Source organism: Lycorma delicatula, chromosome 5 (genome assembly GCF_047948215.1).
Source record: "Lycorma delicatula isolate Av1 chromosome 5, ASM4794821v1, whole genome shotgun sequence".
Lineage (NCBI taxonomy): Eukaryota > Metazoa > Arthropoda > Insecta > Hemiptera > Fulgoridae > Lycorma > Lycorma delicatula.
The window spans coordinates 38,834,412-38,858,666 of NC_134459.1; the positions used below are offsets into that span (position 1 = coordinate 38,834,412).

Here is a 24,255-nt window from a genome sequence, read left to right on the forward strand (position 1 = left end):
CCTGTACGCTATTCGGAATCTTACCAAAGATACATTAATTGAGAAAGTAACAGCATGCACTGAAAAAGAATCAACAATAATGTCTGACAAATTGAAAGCCTATGGACATCTCATTTGGATAGATATAATTTAAAAAATGATACTGTAAATCACTCAGAAAATTTTATCGATCTCATCACCAAAGCTCGTACACAAAATATCGAAAATGTCTGGGTTTGTTCCCAAAAACTAAAGAGAAAGTGGAACCGCTCGACAAATGTTGGATTCACATTTGTGCGAATTTTTATGGCATAAAAAAAATTATTTAATATTATATTACAACAAATCAGTGAATTCTATCCAGTGAAATGAAATTTTTTTATTGTACATAGATTATTTATATTTTGATTTACAAAATAGTGTGTTTATTATGTCCAAACATGTTTGGTTTGGTTATATTTATATACGTACGATTCGTCAGTATACGGAATCAATATAATCCATCCAAACTTAACCAACGCTAGCTTCGCTCACTAACCTTGAGTAGTTAACAGTAATGTTTTGATTATTTAAATAATGAATTCAGTAATTATCGCTTACAATCGAATTGTTTTTTTTTTAATATATAAAATATGTTAATATGGAGAATGAAAATGACCGGTATAAAACAGCATGTCTAAATTTTCTCTAATGTTTAATTAGTCAGTTATTATAAAACATGCTGTATTAAGTAATTTTTATGTGAAAAATCTGATGTGGAGACCAAATTACTTCCTTGTACGCCTATTAAATTGCATATAAACATTTTTTAAAACGAAAAGTACATACAATTTTATTTTATTAATAACTTCTGATATTTTTTTATTATTATTGAATTATAATTTATCGTAAATTTTTTTACAATCAGAGGTTAATAATTATTAATAAATCAATATATTTAAATTTAAAAAAAAAGGTAAAAAAATAAAAAGGGAATGAAGTCGGATTCGAACCGATGTGCCTTTCCCTTGTACGATTCAAATATTTCATTAATTTAAATTTTATTTGGCTATAACTCTGGAACTAATGAAAATAAGTACCACTTATGTTATATAGTTGAAAAGCTCTCAATGAGAACTGATTACTGCAGTTAATAAAAAGTCCAAAATCCAAAAACAAATTTGATATTGGGCTTTTTTGGACACTTTTGGTCGAGTCGATTGGAATCAAAAGGGAAGGTGCACAAGTAGATGTTACAACAGTCCTAAATCCAAAATTTCAACATCCTTCGACTAATCGTTTTTGTTACGCGAGATATATACGCACATCACACCGAAATTGGTCAAAATGATTCAGGGATGATCAGAATGGATATTTCCGTTGAAATCTGAAAACCGAAATTTTTCGCGATCACAGTATTTCCCCTTTACTTCATACAAGGAAGTAAATATGCGAAAAAAATTTGGACGAAATCGAAAAAGCACCAAACAATGTATGTAAAATAAGAAAATTAATTTGCAACTTTAATCAATAAAAAAAAAGAGGGTAAAACATTTTGATAGTAAAACGTCATGTACTCGAAAAGTAAGCTAGTGTTCACTTTTCACAGTAATATTTTTTTTTTGTTAATATAAAAATATTCTAGTAAGAGGAAATTAAATTAAAAAAATAATTTTACGTCAAAATCGATTTATTATCCTTAAAAATTAACATCATATACATATACGCAACAATAATAAATTTAAAGTGAGATAATAAAGCTAAATTCAAATGGAGAGGAATTGCAAAATAGGTCAATTAAATGAAACACTTCGGTTACGATACCCAAACGTTCAATAATTTTATACCAAAAATTTTGTAAATACATTGCCATTACTAAGAATATTTAGTATATCATTTCTAGCTGATATTAACATAAATATTTATTTTCAAGGAATATCTAAAATATGACTAAATATGGCATTAGATAACTAAATATCACGAGGAAAATAATTCAGTCTACGTGCTTTAGTTAACGTAACCTAAAATAATACAAATGTGAACAATGATTCAAAAAAGGAAAAGATCGAAATTAAAATAAATAATGTAATTTCTCGAGATGACGACATAAGGGAACAGATAGTCTAATATCAGACGATCTGCTAGAGTAGGAGGAGCATTCGATTCAAAACATGAAATATAGAAGCAAACTTTTCCTATCGATCAGGTAGAAAAGGTCACTAAACATGCCTCAATAAACATACTAAAAGTACAGAGCCTCATTACCAAAAATTACATCCGGGTGGATCTAGTAAAATGGTCCACTACAATTACAATTGTTGTAAAGGGTCGTAGTCCCGTTTTTCGGTTGTAACTGGTTAAATATTGAATTTATCGAAAAATGATTCAAACAAAAACGTTGTAGAATGGAACATTTTAAACAAAAAACTTCTAGTAACATTTTCATAAGATCATAAACAAACGAGAGAATGATTTGTCACATCAAAAACAAAACAAACTCGTTTTTTATCTTGAACGTTTTGAAATTAAAAAAAAAAATGAAATCGAAGGTTAATACTCAATAAAGTACATACTTCTGGATAACTTTACCAAGTTTAACATAAAATTTTGCTTTTGTTAACTTTCTACAAACATTTACTTAATTGCAATTTTCACTGTTTGGTGCGCACTGACGCGTTCTACAAACATTACGCTCACAAAATTCAATCAAAAATTAAAATTTACATAAAAAAATGACATTACAATCTAAAAGTAAATATTTTTCCCTAACTATTGCTATTGTTTAATATTTAATTTCGTAAAATTTTAGTAAGTTATAGTCGGTTTTTTGTACTTGGGGAAGTTCCAAAATACGTTTTTTTTAAAATATAATGATTCTAAAATTAATACTATTTAAAACAGGGAAAAAATGATTGAACTATAGAAATAAATCGAAACTACATAGATTTATAAGAAAGAAACTATATATCCTACGATTAGTAACATCAATTAGTTAGCATCACAACACTAGTAACGATTAAGATTCATTGATAACGTTTTTTGGCTAAAACAAAAAATGAGTTAAGAAAAAATCTTAAATTAAATGGATTTATTTACGAGGAGAAAAATTAAGTTTGGCAATAGATAACAGTAAAGGGGAAAGTTATAAAATGTAACAGAAAGAAGATAAAAAGTTATTTAAAACAGATAGACTAAAAAGTATTGAGCCTTTTGCGCACGAGTAGCGTTTGCTTATTCTAGCAAATGTCGAGGAAGAACGCATGTAAGCAATTACGACATCACCAATGAACTAAACATCCATCAACAAACAGCGTTAAACCATTTGGAGAAAACTGGATACAAAAAGAACCTCGACATTTGGGTGCCACACGATCTGACTCAGAAAAATTTACTCGAAACAAGTCTCTATTGAAACCTAACGAAAATGAGCTATTTCTGAATCGGTTGATCACGAATGATGAAAAGTGTATAACCTACGAAAACAAGGAGCGAAAGAGATCGTGATCGAAGCGACGAGAAATTCCACAGTCTGTAGCGAAGCCCACACTGAGGCCCAGGAAGGTTATGCTGTGCGTTTGGTGGGATCGGAAAGGCATCGTGCATCATGAACTGCTACCGCCTGGCAGAACGATAAATTCAGACCTGTACTGTCAACAGTTAGCATTATTGCACCTAGTAATTCGAAAGAACTGGTCTGAAATGGTCAACAAAGAGGATGTCGTATACCACTCCGACAACAATAGACCGCAAATATCGTTAAGAACCCATCAGAAATTGAGACAACTTGACTGGGAGATGTATTCACCGTACAGCCTGGATCTGGCACCGTCAGACTACGTTTCGATCTTTGCAGAACTCCCTGAATGGTATTAAATTAGTTTCAAAAGAGGCCTGTGAAAACCACGTGTCACAATATTTTGACCAGAAACCACAGACGTTCTACAGCAATGAGATTATGGTGTTGCCGGAAAAATGGCAGAAGGTAACCGAAAAAATGGTGGATGTGTAGTCTCATAATGTTATTTACCAAAAACAATAAACATATTCTCAATTTTGCCTCCAAAGGCTCAATACGTTTAGACAACTTGATACTTTTCTTTCCTGTTTAACCTCCGGGAATCACCGTCAGGTATTACTTCAGAGAATGAATAAGGACGATATGTGTAAGTGAAGTGTAGTATTGTACAGTTTCAGATCGACCATTTCTGAGATGTGTGGTTAATTGAAACACAAGCGCTAAAGAACACCGGTATCTGCGATCTAGTATTCAAATCCGTATAAAAGTAACTGTCATTACTAGGACTTGAACATTGGAACTCTCGACTTCGACATCAGCTGATTTGCGAAGACGCAATCACCACTAGACCAACCCGTTGGGTTAGACAACTTGATACTAAGATCAGTGAACATAATACATACGTTGTTATAGAATTTAAAGAAAAAACTAAGGATGCATGAAGTAAGGCCAAAGATCGAAAAAAGTAAAGAGAGCTTTAACACACAAAAGAAGTCTACTAAAACCTATTTTACAGAGCTTAAAATTCGAAACATTTTGTTAAAAACATTTGTGTGGTATACAGAACTTCATGGTGACAAAAACAACAATAGGAAAAACAGTAAAAAAAGTATAAAACCTTTGAACTATATTGTAATAAAAAAGATGTTGAAAATTAGGAGATTTGATAAAATAGGAAAAGGAGAAGACTTAAAACGAAGAGATTTACTAATCTCGGCGACAGAATCGCCAAGGATAAATAGAGGGTTAAAACTGCACTAATAAGGAATGAGTAGAGTAAAACAATCGATTACGGACTGAAATTAAAAGATTAGCACAAAATAGGAAATAATGTAGAATATTTTTTATCATAAAGCTCTCTTTGCTTTGTCCGATCTCTGCCTTACTTCGTCTCTAATTTTTTCTTTAAATTCTATAATAACTGGTAAATTTAGAGTAAGTAATAAATTTTATTATAATTTTCCTACAATCTAAAACAATACGAGTGTATAAAAAAAAGTCTATGTAAATAATAAGCGATAAACTAAAATGATTTTTTTTAGAAAATAAATATATCAACGAAAATGATAAAGTTTACAAAAATATGAATAATATAAAATAAAATTCAATGATAACATTATATTTACTGTTTCATTTTAATTTATTTAACATAAAATATGAAATCATGAAAATAAGAATACCAGAAATAAAAAAGAATATTAATTAAGAGTATTTACTGGAAATCCACGCTCAGTTCCTCATACGTTTTTACTAGTCAAAGGAAAAAAGAGAGAAGATTAAAATAAAAGTCACAAATTAAAATATTAATGATGATGAAATAAATCCGGAAAAATATACCGGAACTATTTTTTTACCTTTATATATATATATATATATATATATATTATTTCAAATAAATTAAATAGAGAAGCTAGTAACAATAAGCGATGAAGAAAATCACGTATTTTTAAGAATAAAAATAAAATTATAGCATAAAATGCATAGACCATACTATTTGCAATGTGTTACATAATTCTTTTATAACAAAAGTTACAGTATGCTATCAGTACAGCCATAAAGACAAGCAAGAAAGAGAGAGACTTTCCCCTATGCTCACTGACTGGAAGTCATCAACATAACAAACAAACAACTAAATAAATTATAAATCAGCAAACACACATATATAAGAAAGAAACCACACTAACACACACACACACACACACACACACACACACACACACACACACACACACACACACACACACACACACACACACACAAAAGACACAGTTGCCTTTATAGTAAAATGGTTAAAATTAAATATGTGCCAAAGTAAAAGTGTGATGTGTGAGAGTAAACATTATTTCTGATAGACAGTAATGCTCATGCCGAGTGATTATTACGAAATTTAACAATTATTAAAGATTAACGCTCTGATACACACTTGCGCGCTTTATAATCATTGGTGTTGCTGTGTATGTTGTACTGTAGTGTACTATCACTGGACCGATGCTAGTGCGAGAGTTACCTCAAGTTAATAATTTATCGCTTCCCCCTAGTAACCATCGGAGCGAACCAAAGTTACGCAATTTATCAGGCTAAGTGTGTTAACCGACACACATATTGTATGTTATTACCAAACACATATAAAATCATTTCATAAAAATAACAGACTTGTTTTTACAATAATTTTTCTTTTTTTTAGATCTTATAAAGAAATGTTTAATTTAGTCAGAAATTTATAAAAATCTACTACATCTCGGTTATCGAATGGGAAACGCTAGACTATGAGACATTAAATAAATCCATAATTATAAGGACGCGAGAGGCAAATGTAACTTTTAAACAGAAACTAAATTTTTTTCGAATATTTTCAAAGGTTCCATATTTATGTTAAATTTTACGATCATCAATCAAACGTAAAAACAGTACGAAGAATGCATATCTACATATAACTGCATTAACTTTACTGCATGAGTTCCAAAAAAATAAATTCTGACGTTAAACCTTCCTTGTATGCCTGTTAAATTACATATACATACTTTTTGCTTTGCACTTCGTTTAAAATTATTTCATTTGAAAGTGAGATATGATCCTTCAATTCTTTAATAAAGTTGACTGTTACACAATTGCGTTGTGGTGGACACCACATTGTATCACATTATTTTGTGGTGTCCGTATCAGCATTTTATATAAATTTTGTATCACGTCGCTGAAGTAATTATATAATGTAAGTGAGAACGAGTCGGATACGTATCCATGCACACATCGGTTCGAATCCGACTTTTCATATACATATATATTTTTTTAATTTAAATATATTGATTTGTTAATAATTATTAACCTCTGTAAAAATTTTAGAATTAAAATGAAAAGTATATAAAATTTTATTTCACTAATAACTTTTGATTTTATTCAATTTTTTTTTCAATCGGAGGTTAATTAATTACACACAATAATTATAGACTTAAATTAAATAAAGGAAATGAAATTGGATTCTAACCGATGTGCCTTCCCCTTGTAAGATCCAAATATTTAATTAATTAAAATTTTATTAACTCTGGAACTAATGAAAATAAGTACCACTTATGATATATCGTTGAAAAGCTCTCAATATTGCAGTTAAGTAAACGTCAAAACTCCAATTTTTTTTGGAATTTGTGCTTTTTTGGACACTTTTAGTTCAGTCGATTGCAATCAAAAAAGAAGGTGCACAAATAAATGTTACAACAGTCCTAAATCCAAAATTTCAACATGCTTCGGTTAATCGTTTTTGAGTAATGTGAGATACATAAGTACGTACAGACGTCACGCCAAAACTAGTCAAAATGGATACAGGGATGGTCAAAATGAATAATTCCGTTGAAATCTGAAAACCGAAATTTTTCGCGATTGTAATATTTTACTTCGTACAAGAACGTAAAAACCCGCAAAGGATTGCAATTTTTTTCCGGCGCTGGCCTCTATATTAAACAAAATTTTTAAATGTTAATAAATACAATAAAATTAATTAAGCAAAAATCTGTTTATCTCATTTTAAATAAAAATCGTAAATATTATTATTTGGTTTTATACAAATGCAAATATCAAATATCAATTTTTTTTCCCACTACCAGTATATACACAATCAAATCCTTAAGTGGAACCGCAAGTAAATCATTTGATAATAAGCACATGATAGGGAGTTCTTAAAGAACTCCTACAATATATTAAGTCCATAATAATAGTTACCAGTAAGTAGTAATCTTAAAGTTCATTAGTAAAAAATATATATCTCCCAACACTTCATAGTCCATAAAAACAAACAATTAACAAATAAAAACCAATAAACAAATAAATAGTCAATAAAAGAAACAAATAAATAATGAAGCGATAGCTAGTCGAACAAAGAACAAAACGACTACTAGATATAAACAAAAAAAAGTAAAAAAAAAATAATATCACTAGATTTGGCGATAGTAACTCAAACTGTCGTTCAGTAGCTTCTAAGTCAAGTACATGGAGACGTTTCAACCTTCGCACGTCCCCAGATTGATCGTTAAGTGGTTGACGTGATTTTCTAAACATTGGTGGCATTTAACACTGTGCTGTCTCACAACCTCACGAACCATCGAAAGCACCAGATATTCGTCAATCTCTTTATTTCGCGTGAACCATGGCGCTTCTGCTATAGTTCTTGTTACCTTCTTTTGGAAGTATTGTATGATATCTACGTAACTACTATTTGTTGTACCCCACAACTCCACGTCATGTCCAGATTGGTGGTAGGATAGCTTTTTGTAAATCAGAACTTTATTGGACAACGTAAGGTGTGAGATTCTTCGCAGCAGCCAATGTGGTTTCCTATACTTCGTGTCGTGTGCAGTTGTTTTCTTCTCATCCTCACCATATACTTCCAGGTCAAATGCCTTTCTAAAAGAAGTCTTACTTACTACACTCTCTCTGTTTCTTGGAATAAGTTATTAATGATTATAATTATTATTATTATTAATAATAATAATGAAAATAAAGTTTTTATTGGTGTAGCTGACCGATTTGATGGAAACAGATTTGATCGACAATTGCGAAGAAAATCAAAAATTCAGTAGAAAAATTTCTCAGATTTGATCCCCTTGATCAAATGACGTTCGATTTTAAAAATTATGCAATGCTAGAAGATAATTAACAAAAAATCAAAAGTTCTTAGTAAAACATTTTGGTTTCAGCTAGCCACCCTTGATCAGATGATATTTTTTTAATGAAAATTATATTTTATTTAGATTATAATTTTTAAGAAAAAAAAAATTTAATAAAAAAACTTGGGTTCATTTGAACTGCTTGATATCTTGGTATCTCATACAAAATTTGTAATAAAATGCTACAACTTGAAAATCAAATAAACTGTCAGAAATTGTAAAAAAAAGTCCCAATAAGTAAATATGTCGGTCTTTCACCGACATATTTGGTATATGTGAACATTTATCGGAAAAAATATCGATATTTGCCAGATATCGGTCTTTCCCTGTAAAATATAGACTACATCGATAATGTCCTACAATACAAATTGTTTGTCTATTAAACGATGAAATAATAAAGCGAGTGTTTTTTATTCAACATATTCAACACTGAGGATCGTTATAAAGTTTCCTATTTTTTTTAATTTTATTTACGATCAAATTATAAGCTCAGTCATAAGTAAAAAATACAAAAAAAACTTACAAAAATATATTTGATTACATATAAAAACTTATTTTTTAAAAAAAGCTTTTATTTAACTAATATTAATATTAACATTAATAAATAAAAAAAACTACTTAGAAAAGCCCTCTAAAAAGTAAAAAATAAGAATTAAATCAAATTGAGAATTTTAAACAAATATAAAAATGCACTGAAAATTAAAAAATAAATTATATAAATAACCAATAAATAAAAAATAAATACATGTAATAATTATTAAATTTTAAAATTAAAAGTAATGAAAATATTTAGTTAAATAAAAGCGTGGCGCAGTTTTTATAATTTATTTAAAATAGCACAACATTTATTTAGCGTAGGGATAGCGCGTGGGGGCATGCGGATGGGTCATATCAAATTCCGACACCGTAATGCTGTATTGTCATCGAAGTTACATACGTGTACCAAATTTCATTGATTTTCATACGATATATATAGATATATGATTTTCATACGTAAGATAGAGCAGTTGCATGATTTGATTATTCCTAAAGCGAGTTAAATAAAAGCTTTTAAAAAGTGTATTAAAAAATATTTTTTAAGATTAATAATTAGCTAATAACTAGGATGAAGGTAAAACAATAATATTAAAATGCAGTTACGACACAAAGTGTATTAAAGTACATCATACTCAAGCAAACAGAATTTATGAATCAAAACAAAATTAACTTTAAAAATATTTTTAATTAAAATATAATAATAAAAAAATAAACAACTTACCTTCGTTGATATAACCAGGCGGTGTCGGTGTGGCGGGATGACTTGAAGGGGGTTGTTGTTGTTGCTGCTGCTGCTGTTTATTATTATAGCTGCCCAGGTATTCGGAGAGATCTGGTACACAAACGGTATCGTATAACGTATCGGAAGCGTGTTCAAGACTAATTCTTTCTTTTTCTACTTCTGAAATAAAATAAAACAAAACGTAAATGGATTTTTTAAAAAATCTATAATATATCAAACTTACAAAGAAATTGATATAAACAAACGTATTAATTAAATGCGACAAAATAGTTAAGAAGGGAAATAAAACAACAAACAAAGTCAAAAAGTTTTATTATTTATTACGTATAAAGTAACAAAAAGATTGGAACAAACAATGAAAGCTTTCATTTTCATACGGAAAAGAAGTATGCCAATTTAAAACAAATTGATTTCAGAATGTAAAAAAATAAAATATTTCAACGTATTGAAGCTTTTTCTAACGCGAGGTATGAACATATAAACAAAAAATCTGATGTGGACACTACGTGACTTCCTTGTACGCCTATTAAATTACATACACACATAAAATTTTATTTCGCTAATAACTTCTGATTATTTTCCTTTTTTTTTATCGTTATTGAATTATTTCTTGTAAAACGTTTTTTACAATCACAGGATAATTATTAATAAATCAATATATTTAAATTAAAAAAAAAAAAATGAAGTCGGATTCGAACCCCTTGTAAGATCAAAATATTTCATTAATTAAAATTTCATTTGGGTATAACTCTGGAACCAATGAAAATAAGTACCACTTATGACTATCGTTGAAAAACTCTCAATGAGGAGGATTTATTAATGCAGTTAAGAAAAAGTCAAAAATCCGAATCTTTTGGATTTTGGGCTTTTTTAGACACTTTTGGTCCAATTTTACTTCCTTTTACTCTTACATTTTACTTCCTTTACTTCGTACAAAGAAGTAAAAAAGAATTAGAAAGCTTCCTTTTTCTGTTTAGCCTCCAGAACTACCGTAAGGTATTCCTTCAGAGAATAAATGTAAATGAAGTGTAGTCTTATACAGTCTCAGGTCGACCATTCCTAAAATGTGTGGTTAATTGAAACCCAACCACTAAAGAAAACCGGTATCAACGATTTGCTATCAAATCCATATAAAAGTAACTTTATTAGGATTTGAATCTTAGAACTCTCGATTTCGAAATCAGCTGAGACCAAACCGGTGGATTCATTCAATTAAAACCTACACTACCGTAACGAAATATTTTTCAAAATTTAGATTATTATCAATAATTGGTTAAAATTGCACGATACAAATTATAAAAAATCTATCAGAAACATATAACTAATTATGTCATAGGATTTAAAGTGATAATTACGATAAATAAACGATAAAAATTTAAATGATTGGATAAGTGATAAAAATAAAATGGTTATTTCCTAAACAATTATAATTTTTTAACCACTTCCACGTAAAAATCACAGGTATAATATAAAATATCCAAATTAATAAGTTACTATCCATTCAACCATGAGATTTTCCTCAGAATTCATTTTATTTTATAATTATCAATAGTAAAATATTTAGTTGTGGTAAATAAAATTAAATATGGTTGTCAGTTACCGATAAAAATGGAAAAATGAAAACCACCGCTCACCAAGGAAATTATGGAAAAAGGTGACTGATATACATATTATAACAGAAAATAGAAATAAAAAAAATAATTTTCTTGTAATTAAATGAATTATATAAAACGTATTCAAATACAAAGAGGAACAAATAAGTAAATATTATATATATATTGAATATATAAAACTTAACAAGACATGTTAAACCACAGGGAAAACCAAATTATTTCATTAACAACATAATAATACTGTACTGTTTCTTTTTTATTCTATAAATGAAACCAACAATAAAATATCCTATAAGTTATCTATTTTATCTTACATTACAGGAAACAATAATTGATAAAATATATATATATATATAAAAACAAAAAGAGAAAAAAAATGATTATTTTAACTCACAACAAACCACAAGTTTTATTTTTATCTACTATTTCATTAGTAATATTAGCATATTTTTAATAAATACTTCTTTTTAAATCAGAATTATAAAAGGAATATTAGTTTAAAAAAATATATTTTTTTCTACAATTAAATCGATTTAACATTCATATGTTTAAATCTTGTACTTTTTATACATATTTTCTAGTTTTATTAGAATCGTACCAATAAAGTAAGATTTTGTGTAACCTATAAAAATCTCACAACGAAGTTGTTATACTTACATGGCAGTGGTTATTAATTCTTAAGTAGTGGGAAAAATTATAATCAAAAAATTGATTTATATTTTACCTTTTTAAAAGGTAAAAAAATCAACTCCCAAGAAAGTGTTTTTGATTTTTCTACGTTTACTACGTTGAAAGAATTTTTTTAAAAATCCACTGAAAAATATACAACCAATAAAAAGTAACCAATTTTTATTTTTTGGTAAAGAGGATGAATTATGATGAAATTCTATTGCAATAATATTATTATTATTATCATCAAAAATTTAAATAAATCAAGAAGAGTTCAAATTCAATAAATCGATAATTTTAAACTTCGATCTCCCACCAACAACATATTTTTTTAGTGCCATTTGCACTGCTACTATGCTTTGGAAGGCATAAAAAAAGTTTTTGTTAAGAAAATATGCAATAAATAAATAGGTAGATTGTTTTTATCCGATTTCTGGGAAAGGAGGAAAATTTGAGGGAATTTTTTTTTTAAATCCTACGATAAATGTTGGCAAAATTATGATAAAATTAACCCCAAAAACCCCTGCAGATATTGATCCTAAACTTTTGCCAACAAATTACCTCCTCATACCTGTACGCTAAATTTCATCAAAATCCGTTTATCCAGTCAAATGTTATACACGCCAACACCATGTACCTACATACGAAAATTATCCCTAATTTTTTTTTTTTGGGGATCCCAGGGAGATGAAACTTCGAGAATAAAAGTAAGAAATACCACGTTTTTTGACTGATTACCATATTTTCCTTCTGGCAGAATAACTGTAGAACTATGATATCAGGAAAGTAAAATTATATACACATTGATTTTGTACAATTTATTCTTTTAGAAACATGAATTATTTTAATTAGCTTTTATACAGAACCAGCGGACCCGGCAATGCTATTACTACATTTGAGTGTCTGAATTAAATAAATTTTGTATTATATTTGACAAATTATATATTAGTCAAGACAATATTCATTTTTGCGTGCCTCATATTAACTGCGTATTATGAAAAATTACTCTAAGTAATCGATTTTTATTATTTTTTTCCCGGTAGTTTAATTATTCATTTCGATTTCTCATCCGATTCATACTACAATTTTACCAGTACATTTTCACTTACATAGAATCTACATCGGCTTGGAAAGCAGGTAGTGGTACTTGCATATGTCTACACGCGCGCGCGCGCGCGCACACACACACACAGACCCGGCTGCAGCTGAAAAACTTCTTTCCTTCTTTTTACTTCCTTATACTAAGTAAAGGAAGTATTGTGATCGGGAAAAATTTAGGTTTTCAGATTTCAACGGAAATATCATTTTTGACTATTTTCGGCGTGGTCTGTACGTACGTATGTATGTATATTACGGCCTATGTATGTATGTATCTCGCATAACTCAAAATTTTTTAGCTATACGATGTTGTAATTTTGGATTTAGGACTGCTGTAACATCTAGTTTTGCACCTCCCCTTTTGATTGCAATTGACTGAACCAAAAGTGTCCAAAAAAGCCCAAGTCAAAAATTGGATTTTTGACTTTTTCTTATTAACTGCAGTAATAAGCCCTCATTGATAGATTTTCAACGATATATCGTAAGTGGTACTTAATTTCATTGGTTTCAGAGTTATAGCCAAATAAAAGTTTAATTAATAAAATATTTGGATCTTATGAGGGGAAGGCATATCGGTTCAAACCCAACTTCATCACCATTTTTTTTATTTAAATATATTGATTTATTAATAATTATTAACCTCTGATTGTAAAAAAAATTTCTATACAAAATCCTTTAATAATAACAGTAAAAAAAATATCCAAACTTATTAATGAAATAAAATTTTAAGTACTTCTCATTAAAAAAAAAAAAAATTGTATATGTAATTTAATAGGCGTACAAGGAAGTAATGTGGTGTCTACATCAGTTTTTTTTACATTTTTGTAACTTACGAAAACAATGTAAAGAACAATATTACGAAAATAATAAATTGTACAATATTAATTTTCTTTGTTTCTTCTTACGATCCGCGGAATGTTTACCAAAGTTCAAACCTCACTAAACTCATTACTAGATAAATAATTAAAAAAAAAAAAAAACGTATAAATAAATAACCTAAAACCACTTTTAGTAAATGTAACGTCTTGTATTTATCGAGAGATATCATCTAAATCGATTCAATTTATATAGAACTTGATTGATAATAATGATATGTAATAAACGGTTTTCAACATACAGACTAATATAACATGTCTCTCGGGACAAATAATAATAATAATAATAATAAATTGTGAAATTTTTAGCGAAATCAATTACGTAGTTTTTGAGTTATTAGGGAAAACACTAAACGAATACTGTCTTTTTTTATGTAGATTATAAAAATGTTCAGTAAACTAATGATACAAAGACCTGCCTACATGAATTTATTTATTTCATTCTAACTACGTATCTGTGGACTATTAAACACTTCAAATATTCTTTAAATAATTACAGGAGGAGGTATCGTAAAAAATACCGCCATATTTCAGGCCTAACTGTGACATTCTAAGCTCGTTACAGATTGTCCTGTATTTTTCAAAATTCATTGCAGCAATGATGCTTTACCTCATAAGTAACGATTAACACGATCATGTAGTGTCTGCCGTATAGACACGTCTTCATATGAGTTATTTCTGTTATGCACTTCCCTTTTCGTTCTATATTTTCACTTGTATACTTATTATAGCAATAAATGAAATCTCATACTCCCCATCATTACTTTGAATTAAATTTTTTTAGAATCCACAGAATGCATTTACTTGTTATTCAGTAACTTTACGGTTATCTTTTTTCATAAGCTTTAGTACACAGTTTTATCCTGTGTATTCTTGCCTGCTTAAACTTTGCTCTATTCCTCAAACTTTTCTTTTTCAGTTTCCTCCACGACCCCATCTCATATATTTCCTATTTTTCTCATATTTACTGCTATCTTCCCCATTTTTTAAATACTTTGTTCAGGATCATCAACAAAAGAAACCTTTTTTTAGGTCAATTTTATCCTAGTTTTAACACTAAGGATGTTAAAGATTACTACAATAAATAGTTTATTTCTCAGTAGTAAGAGATAATATCAAAACTAGAGTAGCCTAATAATTAAATTACTATTGATTAGTTCAAATCAAAACAATAATACTAATAAATTTTACGCGAACAAATTTACTTAAATTTCCGTAAAATTTACGATATAAAACTGATATCAAAACGTTTATTATTTGTAAATATATTTCATGATCGGAATAAGAATTTAAAGTTAATAATAAATAAATATAAAGAGACTCAGGTTTTACACGGAACATAGCCCGTAAATAAGCATTTTGTATAGACACCGAGGATAAGGAATTCCCGTACAGGTCCATAGACGTAATCGCACTTTACCAAACCGTACAAATACCAAGAACAAAATTCCTCTAAAGGTCTCAACATCTTTATCACGGATCCAATAAACGTCTAACAAAAACCTAGAGAAAAGATAAGAAAAAATGGAAAAAAGTGAACGAACTACACACAGAAAGACCGTGAGACAAGAAAAATAAACCTTTCTAAAACAAAAATCAGAAGACCTCACCAGATAGCAAGTGACCATTCTTTCTCGAGTACAGGTTATCTTTATCCAGCATGACAAAAGTACATTACATGTCAACGACGTTATTTAAGCTCGTATATGTAACATGTCGAATCAGAATTTAAAGATGTATCTTTCGGCAGCTAAATTTATTGATAGGTAGTCGGTAATTTTTTTTTAACATGCTATGTGTTCCATTATAATAAATCGATCAGCAATATTTGTAATGTTCATTTAATAAAGATTTCAAATGAATTTTTTTCACAGGAATAGTTATTATTTTACATTATTATCTGCAACGAATTCTTAGTACGTACGCGATAACTATCTCCGAATTTGTGTCAAATAAATCGATTATAAAACGTGATCGGTTACGTACAAAAATTTGAGGATAACGTCACTGAAGATGGAAGAAGTTAACAGATATCAAAAACTGACTTAGATAAAGGATCGTCTCGGATAAAACTTCCTAAAAAGTCTTATGAACAAACTCTTAAAAGTTTCTTGTAAAATCAGTTTTGTTCAAAAACTTTGTGAAACTTGAATAATACAGATAAATTACAACAAGCGGTTTCTTATTGTTTAATAAAAGTACGCGTATAATATTAAATGATGTTTATATGAATAATGAAGCGTGGTTCTATCTAAATGGCATTATTAACATTGTGAATAACAGAATTTAAAGCAGTGTAAATTCATAAATGTTTTAAGAATCTCCGTATAGTAATTAAAAAAATTGGTGTACGTATCCCTAGAAAACAATTGTTAAAACCATTTTTTAAAGTATTTAAAAAAATATGTTTACCGAAAGAATAGAATTAAATCTATTGCTTTTTTGATAACTGATGGCAGTACGATTATCTACAAAAAGATATTACATACCGGTTGATTCAAAAGGAACTTCACAGCATTAAAAGCAAATAAAAATGTATTAAGATAAATTACACATTCGGTTGAGGTCTCATTTCATGGCAAAACACATCAAGTTTTGACTCACGAAATTCATTAGTATCGAATTCGGCCACCCTGTTATCAATGTTGTTAAAATTTAATACATTACTGGTGCGGAACGTGCTCGCTGCGATTTGGTTTCACGATTTGCAGTAAGAAAATACAGTTCAACGTAATTTTCGTACAGAGTACGATAAGGAGTCTCCTAGGAGGCATACAATTTACTCTTGGCACAAAACCTTTGTTGAGACAGGTTGTTCTTTTAAATATACAAAATCACCAGGACGCTCACCCGTCCCTGAAGCTGCTGTATAGATTAATTCAGAGAAGTCTTCACGGTGTCCGAAGAAATCAACTCGACGTGTGTCACATAAGACTGGGGTTCCACAAAAGACTGTTTGGCGCATATTACGTAAACGATTACACTTGAAACCATATAAACTGACTATGGTGCAACACAATACAAATGAGGATAAAGTTTACAGATAACCGGGCATCTGCAGTTTTGTGAGGAAACAATGGCTACAAGAAGTGCAAACTGCATACCTGTCAAACATTTTTAGACAAGGTAATTTTTAGTGATAAGTCAAAGTTTCACATAAGTGGCAAGGTGAACAGCCATAACTGCCGAATATGGGGAAGCGAAACCCCTTATGACAACCCTTAGGGCTATCACTGTTTTTTATTCCATAAGCAAACAAAGATTATAGGCCAGTTCTTTACATGAAGCAACCGTAAATGGTATTGTTTAACTCGATGTGCTTCAAAATTTTCTAATTAGTCAGTTAGACGATGATGAACAAGATGGACGCCTTACTATCAGCAAGACGTGGTACCACCTTACTACATCCTAGAAGTCCGAGATTTTCTTTATAATAGATTCACAGGTCTGTGGATTGGTCGTGAAAAACCAACCGCAAGGCCACCTCGCTCCTCAGATTTGATCCCGCTAGATTCTTTCTTGTGGGGTTTCATTAAAGATTAGGTTTATATACAACCTTTACCTACTGATTTTGATGAGCTAAGGCTTCGAATTAATGCCGCAGCTGCGAAGGTAACGCCCGATTTGTTGGCTACAGTCTGGAATTAAATCGACTTCAGATGGGATATATATATATCGTATTACAAATGAAAGTAATGTTGAAGCAAAGTGAATGTTGAGTGATAAACTTGATGTGTTTTGATATAAAATGAGACCTCAACCGAATCTTTATCTCAATAAGTTTTTATATGTTTTTAAAACTATTAAGTCCTTTTGAATCACCTGTATAAACAGAAGCCGAAACCATGGATTTATTGATGATGGTCAGTTTTAATAGGATTATCATCCTTCCAGGTCTAACAACATAGGATTTTTTCTTGGGGGCTTTTGACAAAGAGTGGAATAATAATTATTATACTTTTGAAAAACTGGAAACAAACATCAAAAAAAAATTAATTAAAAAATATTCGTCTCGATTTTTAGACGATCGGAATAGAAAAATATTGTGTGACGTGTGGAAGAGCTTTATTTTGGATAATAAACCATATAACAAAATTCTTATTATACAGTTTAATAATTCATTAATCATTACGCATATTAAAAAGAACGATAAAGTATAGTACTCATATATAAAAATGGAAAGTTGCATAGTTAATGAAAACTGCACAATGTGGGAAAAAAAATTAAAAAATATTTTCCCAACATTTTAATTATTATTTCTATTTCCAAAATAATGTTACATGGAAAGAAATTTTTTTTAAAACCAATTGTAAAAGTAGATATAAAAACTTATAATAAAAAAGCCTACCCTAAAATACAGCAAAAAAATTATAATAAGAAGTCTTAATTAAAGTAAAATAAAAATGAATAACCTGTCAAAAAGAGATATCAGACAGCGCAAAGAGCAATTATTCGTCACTTTAATTAGAACAAGTAATTAATATAAAAATAAATAATGCCAGTTTTTTTTTTTTTTAAATATATAAACGGTCGTTTGCAAAGAATATTAGTCATAGTAAAAACATAGCATACTCGTATACGTAAAGACTGTAACGTAGCTAAAAATTTTCTTCACTATGAAACCACGTGATGAAAAAAGTGACAAGCAACAGTTCATTGTTTTTAAATCTCCCACGTCCTTGGCTGAACAAGAGCAAAGTTACCAACCTTGTTTGTTCATTTTAACTTTGAAATATACGTACCTCTTGCTATAAATGTGATGTATTATTTTATTTCACAATATTTATTTTTTTAGTTTTCAAAAATATATGTTTTTAAGCTAGCTGTTTATTAATATATAAAATATTCATTACGACTACGAAATGACCTTGTATTAAAAAAAAAATTATTCTATATTATACTCAATAGATTTTGGTTTTACAATATTTTATAAACTTGATAAAAAAAGAATAAACTAAAAATATTTTTTTTTATTATCTCTTACAATATATTAAAAAATTATTTAATACCAAACTCTAAAAATAAATCTTTATGTAATAGTAAAATAAAACAATTTTTCGCAAATTAAATAAACTATGTAATCCGATGAAACCAAAATACAATCAAATTTAGATTCTGTTAATATTTAAATTTTCTGAACAAATTTTTACATTCAGTTTTTTAACTGAATGTTTGAAAAAAAATGACTTAAAAAATATTTAAATAAATCGATAGCTGGCTTCAAAACAATATCTTTTAACCTAATATGACAAAAAATAAGAATTTAGGTACTTGCATAGTAATGAACAATATTCATAATTTATTATCAACACCACTCTAACTTGTACGGATGTTTTTTTTCCTTTTTTTCTCCCTGTGCCTCAATGTTCTTATGTTGGGTGCTAAAACTGTAACGGTTGTAAGCGACCTGATATGGGACATTTAACAATCATAAAAACAGCATAGTTATTCTCAAGAATAATAAACATTTCATATCAGGCTTATTATAGAAAATGACGAGTGAAGTAGTTTCCTTTGGCCCATATTACTGCATAACGAAATATATTTCAACTACACATGAAATTTAGTTCTACAAGAGCTGAATAGTTTTATTCTGTTTAACAGAGGGACACAGAAAAATAAATTTTACTTATGTTATATCTCAGCTGTACCACAAGCATTCTTTTTTTTTTAAAGAAATGCCTTAAAAGAGAGAATAAACAAAAAAATTAATGTACCTTATTATTTTTATAAAATAATACATCAGAAAAATTGCATTTACTCGTAGGAAAAATCTTTAATATAAAGAACAGTCTAATAAAACTGATTAGAAATTTTATTTTCTAAATTACAAAAAAACAAGATTTGTTCTTGAAAAGTGTAAATTGTATGATAGGAATTTTAAGTTAATATACGAATATAAGAGAACACTATATTAAGTTGTTGCGCCCAGTCTTTGTTATAATTACAATGCATCTGCGTCTTATAAGAATGACGCTACTCAGAATTGCCATTTCTAAAAAAAAATAATGTTTAATTACCAAATTCCGGTAGTAAACATCTCATCCCCCCTCCGAGGGAGAAGAAAGCTCGCCTTGTGACATTGTCGGTCAACACACCACCCCCTTCGACAATAGCCATGATTGGCTTAATCGGAGTCCCGGTGGTGAACAGTGGAGGTATCAGTTAGGAGCTGACAACCCCAACCGCTTTGCTCGATTTGACATGTCAACGTGGTGCAACGGTATATTTGACTCGGCGAAGAAACCACTTCACTCTTCACTTTTTTTTTATACTTGGCATGACACGTTTGATATATTGAGAATAATTACGCAGATTTTCGGGACTGTCTTGTATGTTATGTAAGGCCAACTTAACCTTTTAGTTAATGAAATCTAACAATTAAAATCACACATCACATACAGAAATACGTGTTACCAAAGTATCGTACTTCTGACTTACAATTTTTTAGCAGTCTTAGCGTAAATATAAAAAATTTATGCCTTTTAGTTAATTACCTATATTATCAATAAAATAATCCATTAGATTATTATTATTATTATTATAATTGCCAAGTTATGTAGTATAAAAGCACACCTTCGTATTTGCAACAGATTAATCTTGGTAGATACAAGTACATTTATGAAAAATAAACAGAACAGTTAACGAGATGTATTAAAAAAAAGTCAATCACCGTATCACTCATTCATCGTTAAGTTTACGTTATTAATTCTACTACATTCATACACTAAGAAAATAGGGCGTAAAAGGAAATGCGATAAAGGTGGAGAAGGAAGAGGGAAGTGGGAGGCAAAGTCAAGCAAGGTCGATCTATGTCGGTTACAATGGCCAGACACTTCCTGGTTCCTGGACACAATAAGGGCCACCAGGTACGTTGTGTGAGTTTGTGTACAGGCTATATATATATATATATATATATATATACTATGGTTTTGTGCTTGCCAGGATTTCCTGTAGGTCCCGGCCCGGGGGCTGTTGTTTCCCGGACATCCCTTTCCTGGTTTTGCAATCGACGGGACTCAGTCAAGTCCTCGCATTCGAACGTCTAACACCTCGACTACCCTGAACCGTTAAGATTAACGCAGTACTACATTAAGAAGAGACGGTTATTTAATATTAAAATGTGTCTAAAATGTTTAAGATCACGACGTAATCTTCAAAACAAAGTGATTTAGTGAAGTGAAGTATAACTTATTCATTGTTACATGTTTTATGGTTGTGACAAAGTTTTTTTGGGAAGTTATAATTTTTTTTGTTATAAATAATTTAAAAATATTAAAAAGGTATTTTTCTTTTTTCAAAAAGTGTTCTTAGTGAAAAGTGTGTTTTAACTATAAATGGAGTGTATACGTTTACATCACAAATCTTCAAATAACAGTCTACACAGATTTTTATACAAGTAATAATGACTATAGGCCTATTTAGCCAACAAAAAAAAAAAACTATTAAAATAGAAACACATTATTACAAAAAATCATCGATAAAATCAAAAATAATCGTAAGTAAAAGTAAATTTGTTCATGTCATACATTTTAAAACTACAAAAATGTAAACATGTTGTACTATTTTAAAAAAATTCATTAAATAAATACCTAAAATTAAAAATGCCAATTATTAAAAATTTAAAAAAATAGCATATTCAAGATTCAGTTCCAATCGGAGACTACATTATAAATTTAAAAAAAAACTTACAAAAAAAGAATAGAAAAATATCAAACACAAAATATACGTAGATACATGAATAATTTTTAAAAAAATCTTAACAATACTGCTACAATCTAACAACTGCTATTTATTAACTTCTTCCAATTTTATAAAAGAAAATAAAAATATGAAAAACTTTGATTACGAAGACTAAATCATCAGATTTGTAATTAGATCAACCTTAAAATATATTATTCTATTTGTTTATTGCCCTCTTACATAAATTTAAAAAAAATATTTTTAAGATTAACAATATTTTTTTCATAATATTTATTTTTTCAATAACTTTGGTAAATAAACATAATAGTGAAATCATCGTTATTTCAATTTGTTTTTCATCTTAGTAATTTTGTGGTTTTAAAGTAAAAAAAGGGGGAAAAATTGTTTTCCTCGTAAATCTGATAAAATTTATTTTTATAAAAAATTTCGGATTTTATTAACTGAAATACAGTACAGTACTACAAAATTAATTTTAATACATTAAAAATATGTTAAGTAATACCTCATACGGTTTTGAAAATAAAATTAATTAAATAAATAATTTATTAATTTCGAGGAAATGTTTTTTCATATAAACTTTGAAGAATATTTTTTTTAAATCGATTACATTTAAAAATCGTAAACAATAGGTTTTATCATTTCACCATCGACCTATAAAAATTATTACCTTTTTATCTTTATTAACTATTATCATCATTATTTTCCATATCGCAAGTTTAACCAATAAGTATAATCCATAAAAGTTTTGAAATCCGCAGGCTGACAACATAAGAAATAGAAACACCACGATAACAACACAAGTTATAGAGTTAATAAAAACGGTAAAGTTAAAAAGAGGCATAAAAATGAACACTGTAATTTATGCTTAAATATAAAATTCTTCAAGAAAACGTAACAATTACATTAAATTTTACACTTATAATCTATTTAAAAAAATGTACCGTTAGAAAAAGGACCACACGAAAAACAAATAATAAAACAGATTTTCCAAAATTCAAGAAATGAAATATCTTCAGCTAAAAAATAATTTTAATAGTGTTCATAATATCATAAAATGCGGAAAACTTTAATTTATTACAATAAAAAATAATTTTTATTTAAATACATCATCAAAAATTATTATTTCCCCAATCCTTTTTATAGAAATCATTTAATAGTGCTACTCCGGTCCAATTCATATTAAATATACTATGGAAAAAATTATTCTGAAATTAGGAAAATATCTGTAACATTAAATAATCAAATAATTTTTAATTAAGAAATGTTACTCATTTTTAAATATTAAACTAAATTAAAAACTTTTTTGAAAGATATATATAAAGATTTTACAGGGAATTAATGGAAAACACTTTATTATTCCAGTTAATAATAATCACTTTAATAAATTATCAAAAAAAGATTATATTATTTCAAATAATATGAGGGCCCTAAAACACAATTCCTAAATTAATGTAATAAAATAAACCCAAATATTAAATAACAATTTATCTTATAATAAAATTAATTAAAATTTAGCAATAACTTGATTTTATAAGATAAATTGAAACAAAATCAATTTAAAATAAATAATTTTTAATAAAGTTGGAATAAAATTTCGATACAACATTAATACTATAAATGCAAGCTGGAATGTAAACTCCGTTATTATAATAATTTAAACCGTCAAAAACTTACAGAATAAATATAAAAATTACATTAATTTTTAAAAATTCTTAAAATTATAATTTCGTATTTATTAAATATTTAAGCAAATACATGCAAAAAACTGTTTACACAAACAGGTAAAAGTGCGCAATTTTTTTTTTTTAAATGGATAACGATAAGATCGACCGTTTAAAGGAAACCGAATTTATGAATGAAGCTTGAATGAAACACTTAGGTTATATACAGACACGCGCCTGCGCGCACATGCACACATACAAAGTAAGATGATAGAAGCGCAGACATGTTGGTATTGACTACCGATACTTACTATTCGATACAAAGCTGTGGAAGTCCATCATAATGGATAAAAGCATGCCATATAACATCAGGCCTAGAGGCCTATAACTATGATGATGAGTCTATACGATAAATAGGTGGACACAGAATACGATTGCAGCGCGCCCTCAGCGGACAACAGGTAAACCATACGACAGCAAAATACACTACAACACAAGCACACGTACACAAACACAATATACGTCACACACACACACACGAAATCATTTCCGGCCTTCTATTCAAATTGTTATTAAATAGCATTCGATCCATTCCGTTGCTTCTGTACTGTTCTTAGTAATTAGCTTCAATCTAAATAAAATTTACAAATTCCGGTTAACTTGTCCAGTATTCGTATCAACATTACAAGTCGAACGTTTTGTTTTAAATTCCAATAATTGTAATTTAA

The 24,255-nt window shown here is 28.7% G+C and overlaps 1 protein-coding gene across 1 annotated transcript in view; it reads right to left on the reverse strand.

Moving 5' to 3' along the window:
• pnt (ETS transcription factor pointed) overlaps positions 1 to 24,255 on the reverse strand; it is a 535,428-nt gene that overhangs the window by 88,823 nt on the left and 422,350 nt on the right. Inside the window, exon 5 of the mRNA XM_075365927.1 lies at positions 9,887 to 10,066. Within this exon, the coding sequence (XP_075222042.1) occupies positions 9,887 to 10,066 (180 nt within the window). The remainder of the gene's footprint in view (positions 1 to 9,886; positions 10,067 to 24,255) is intronic.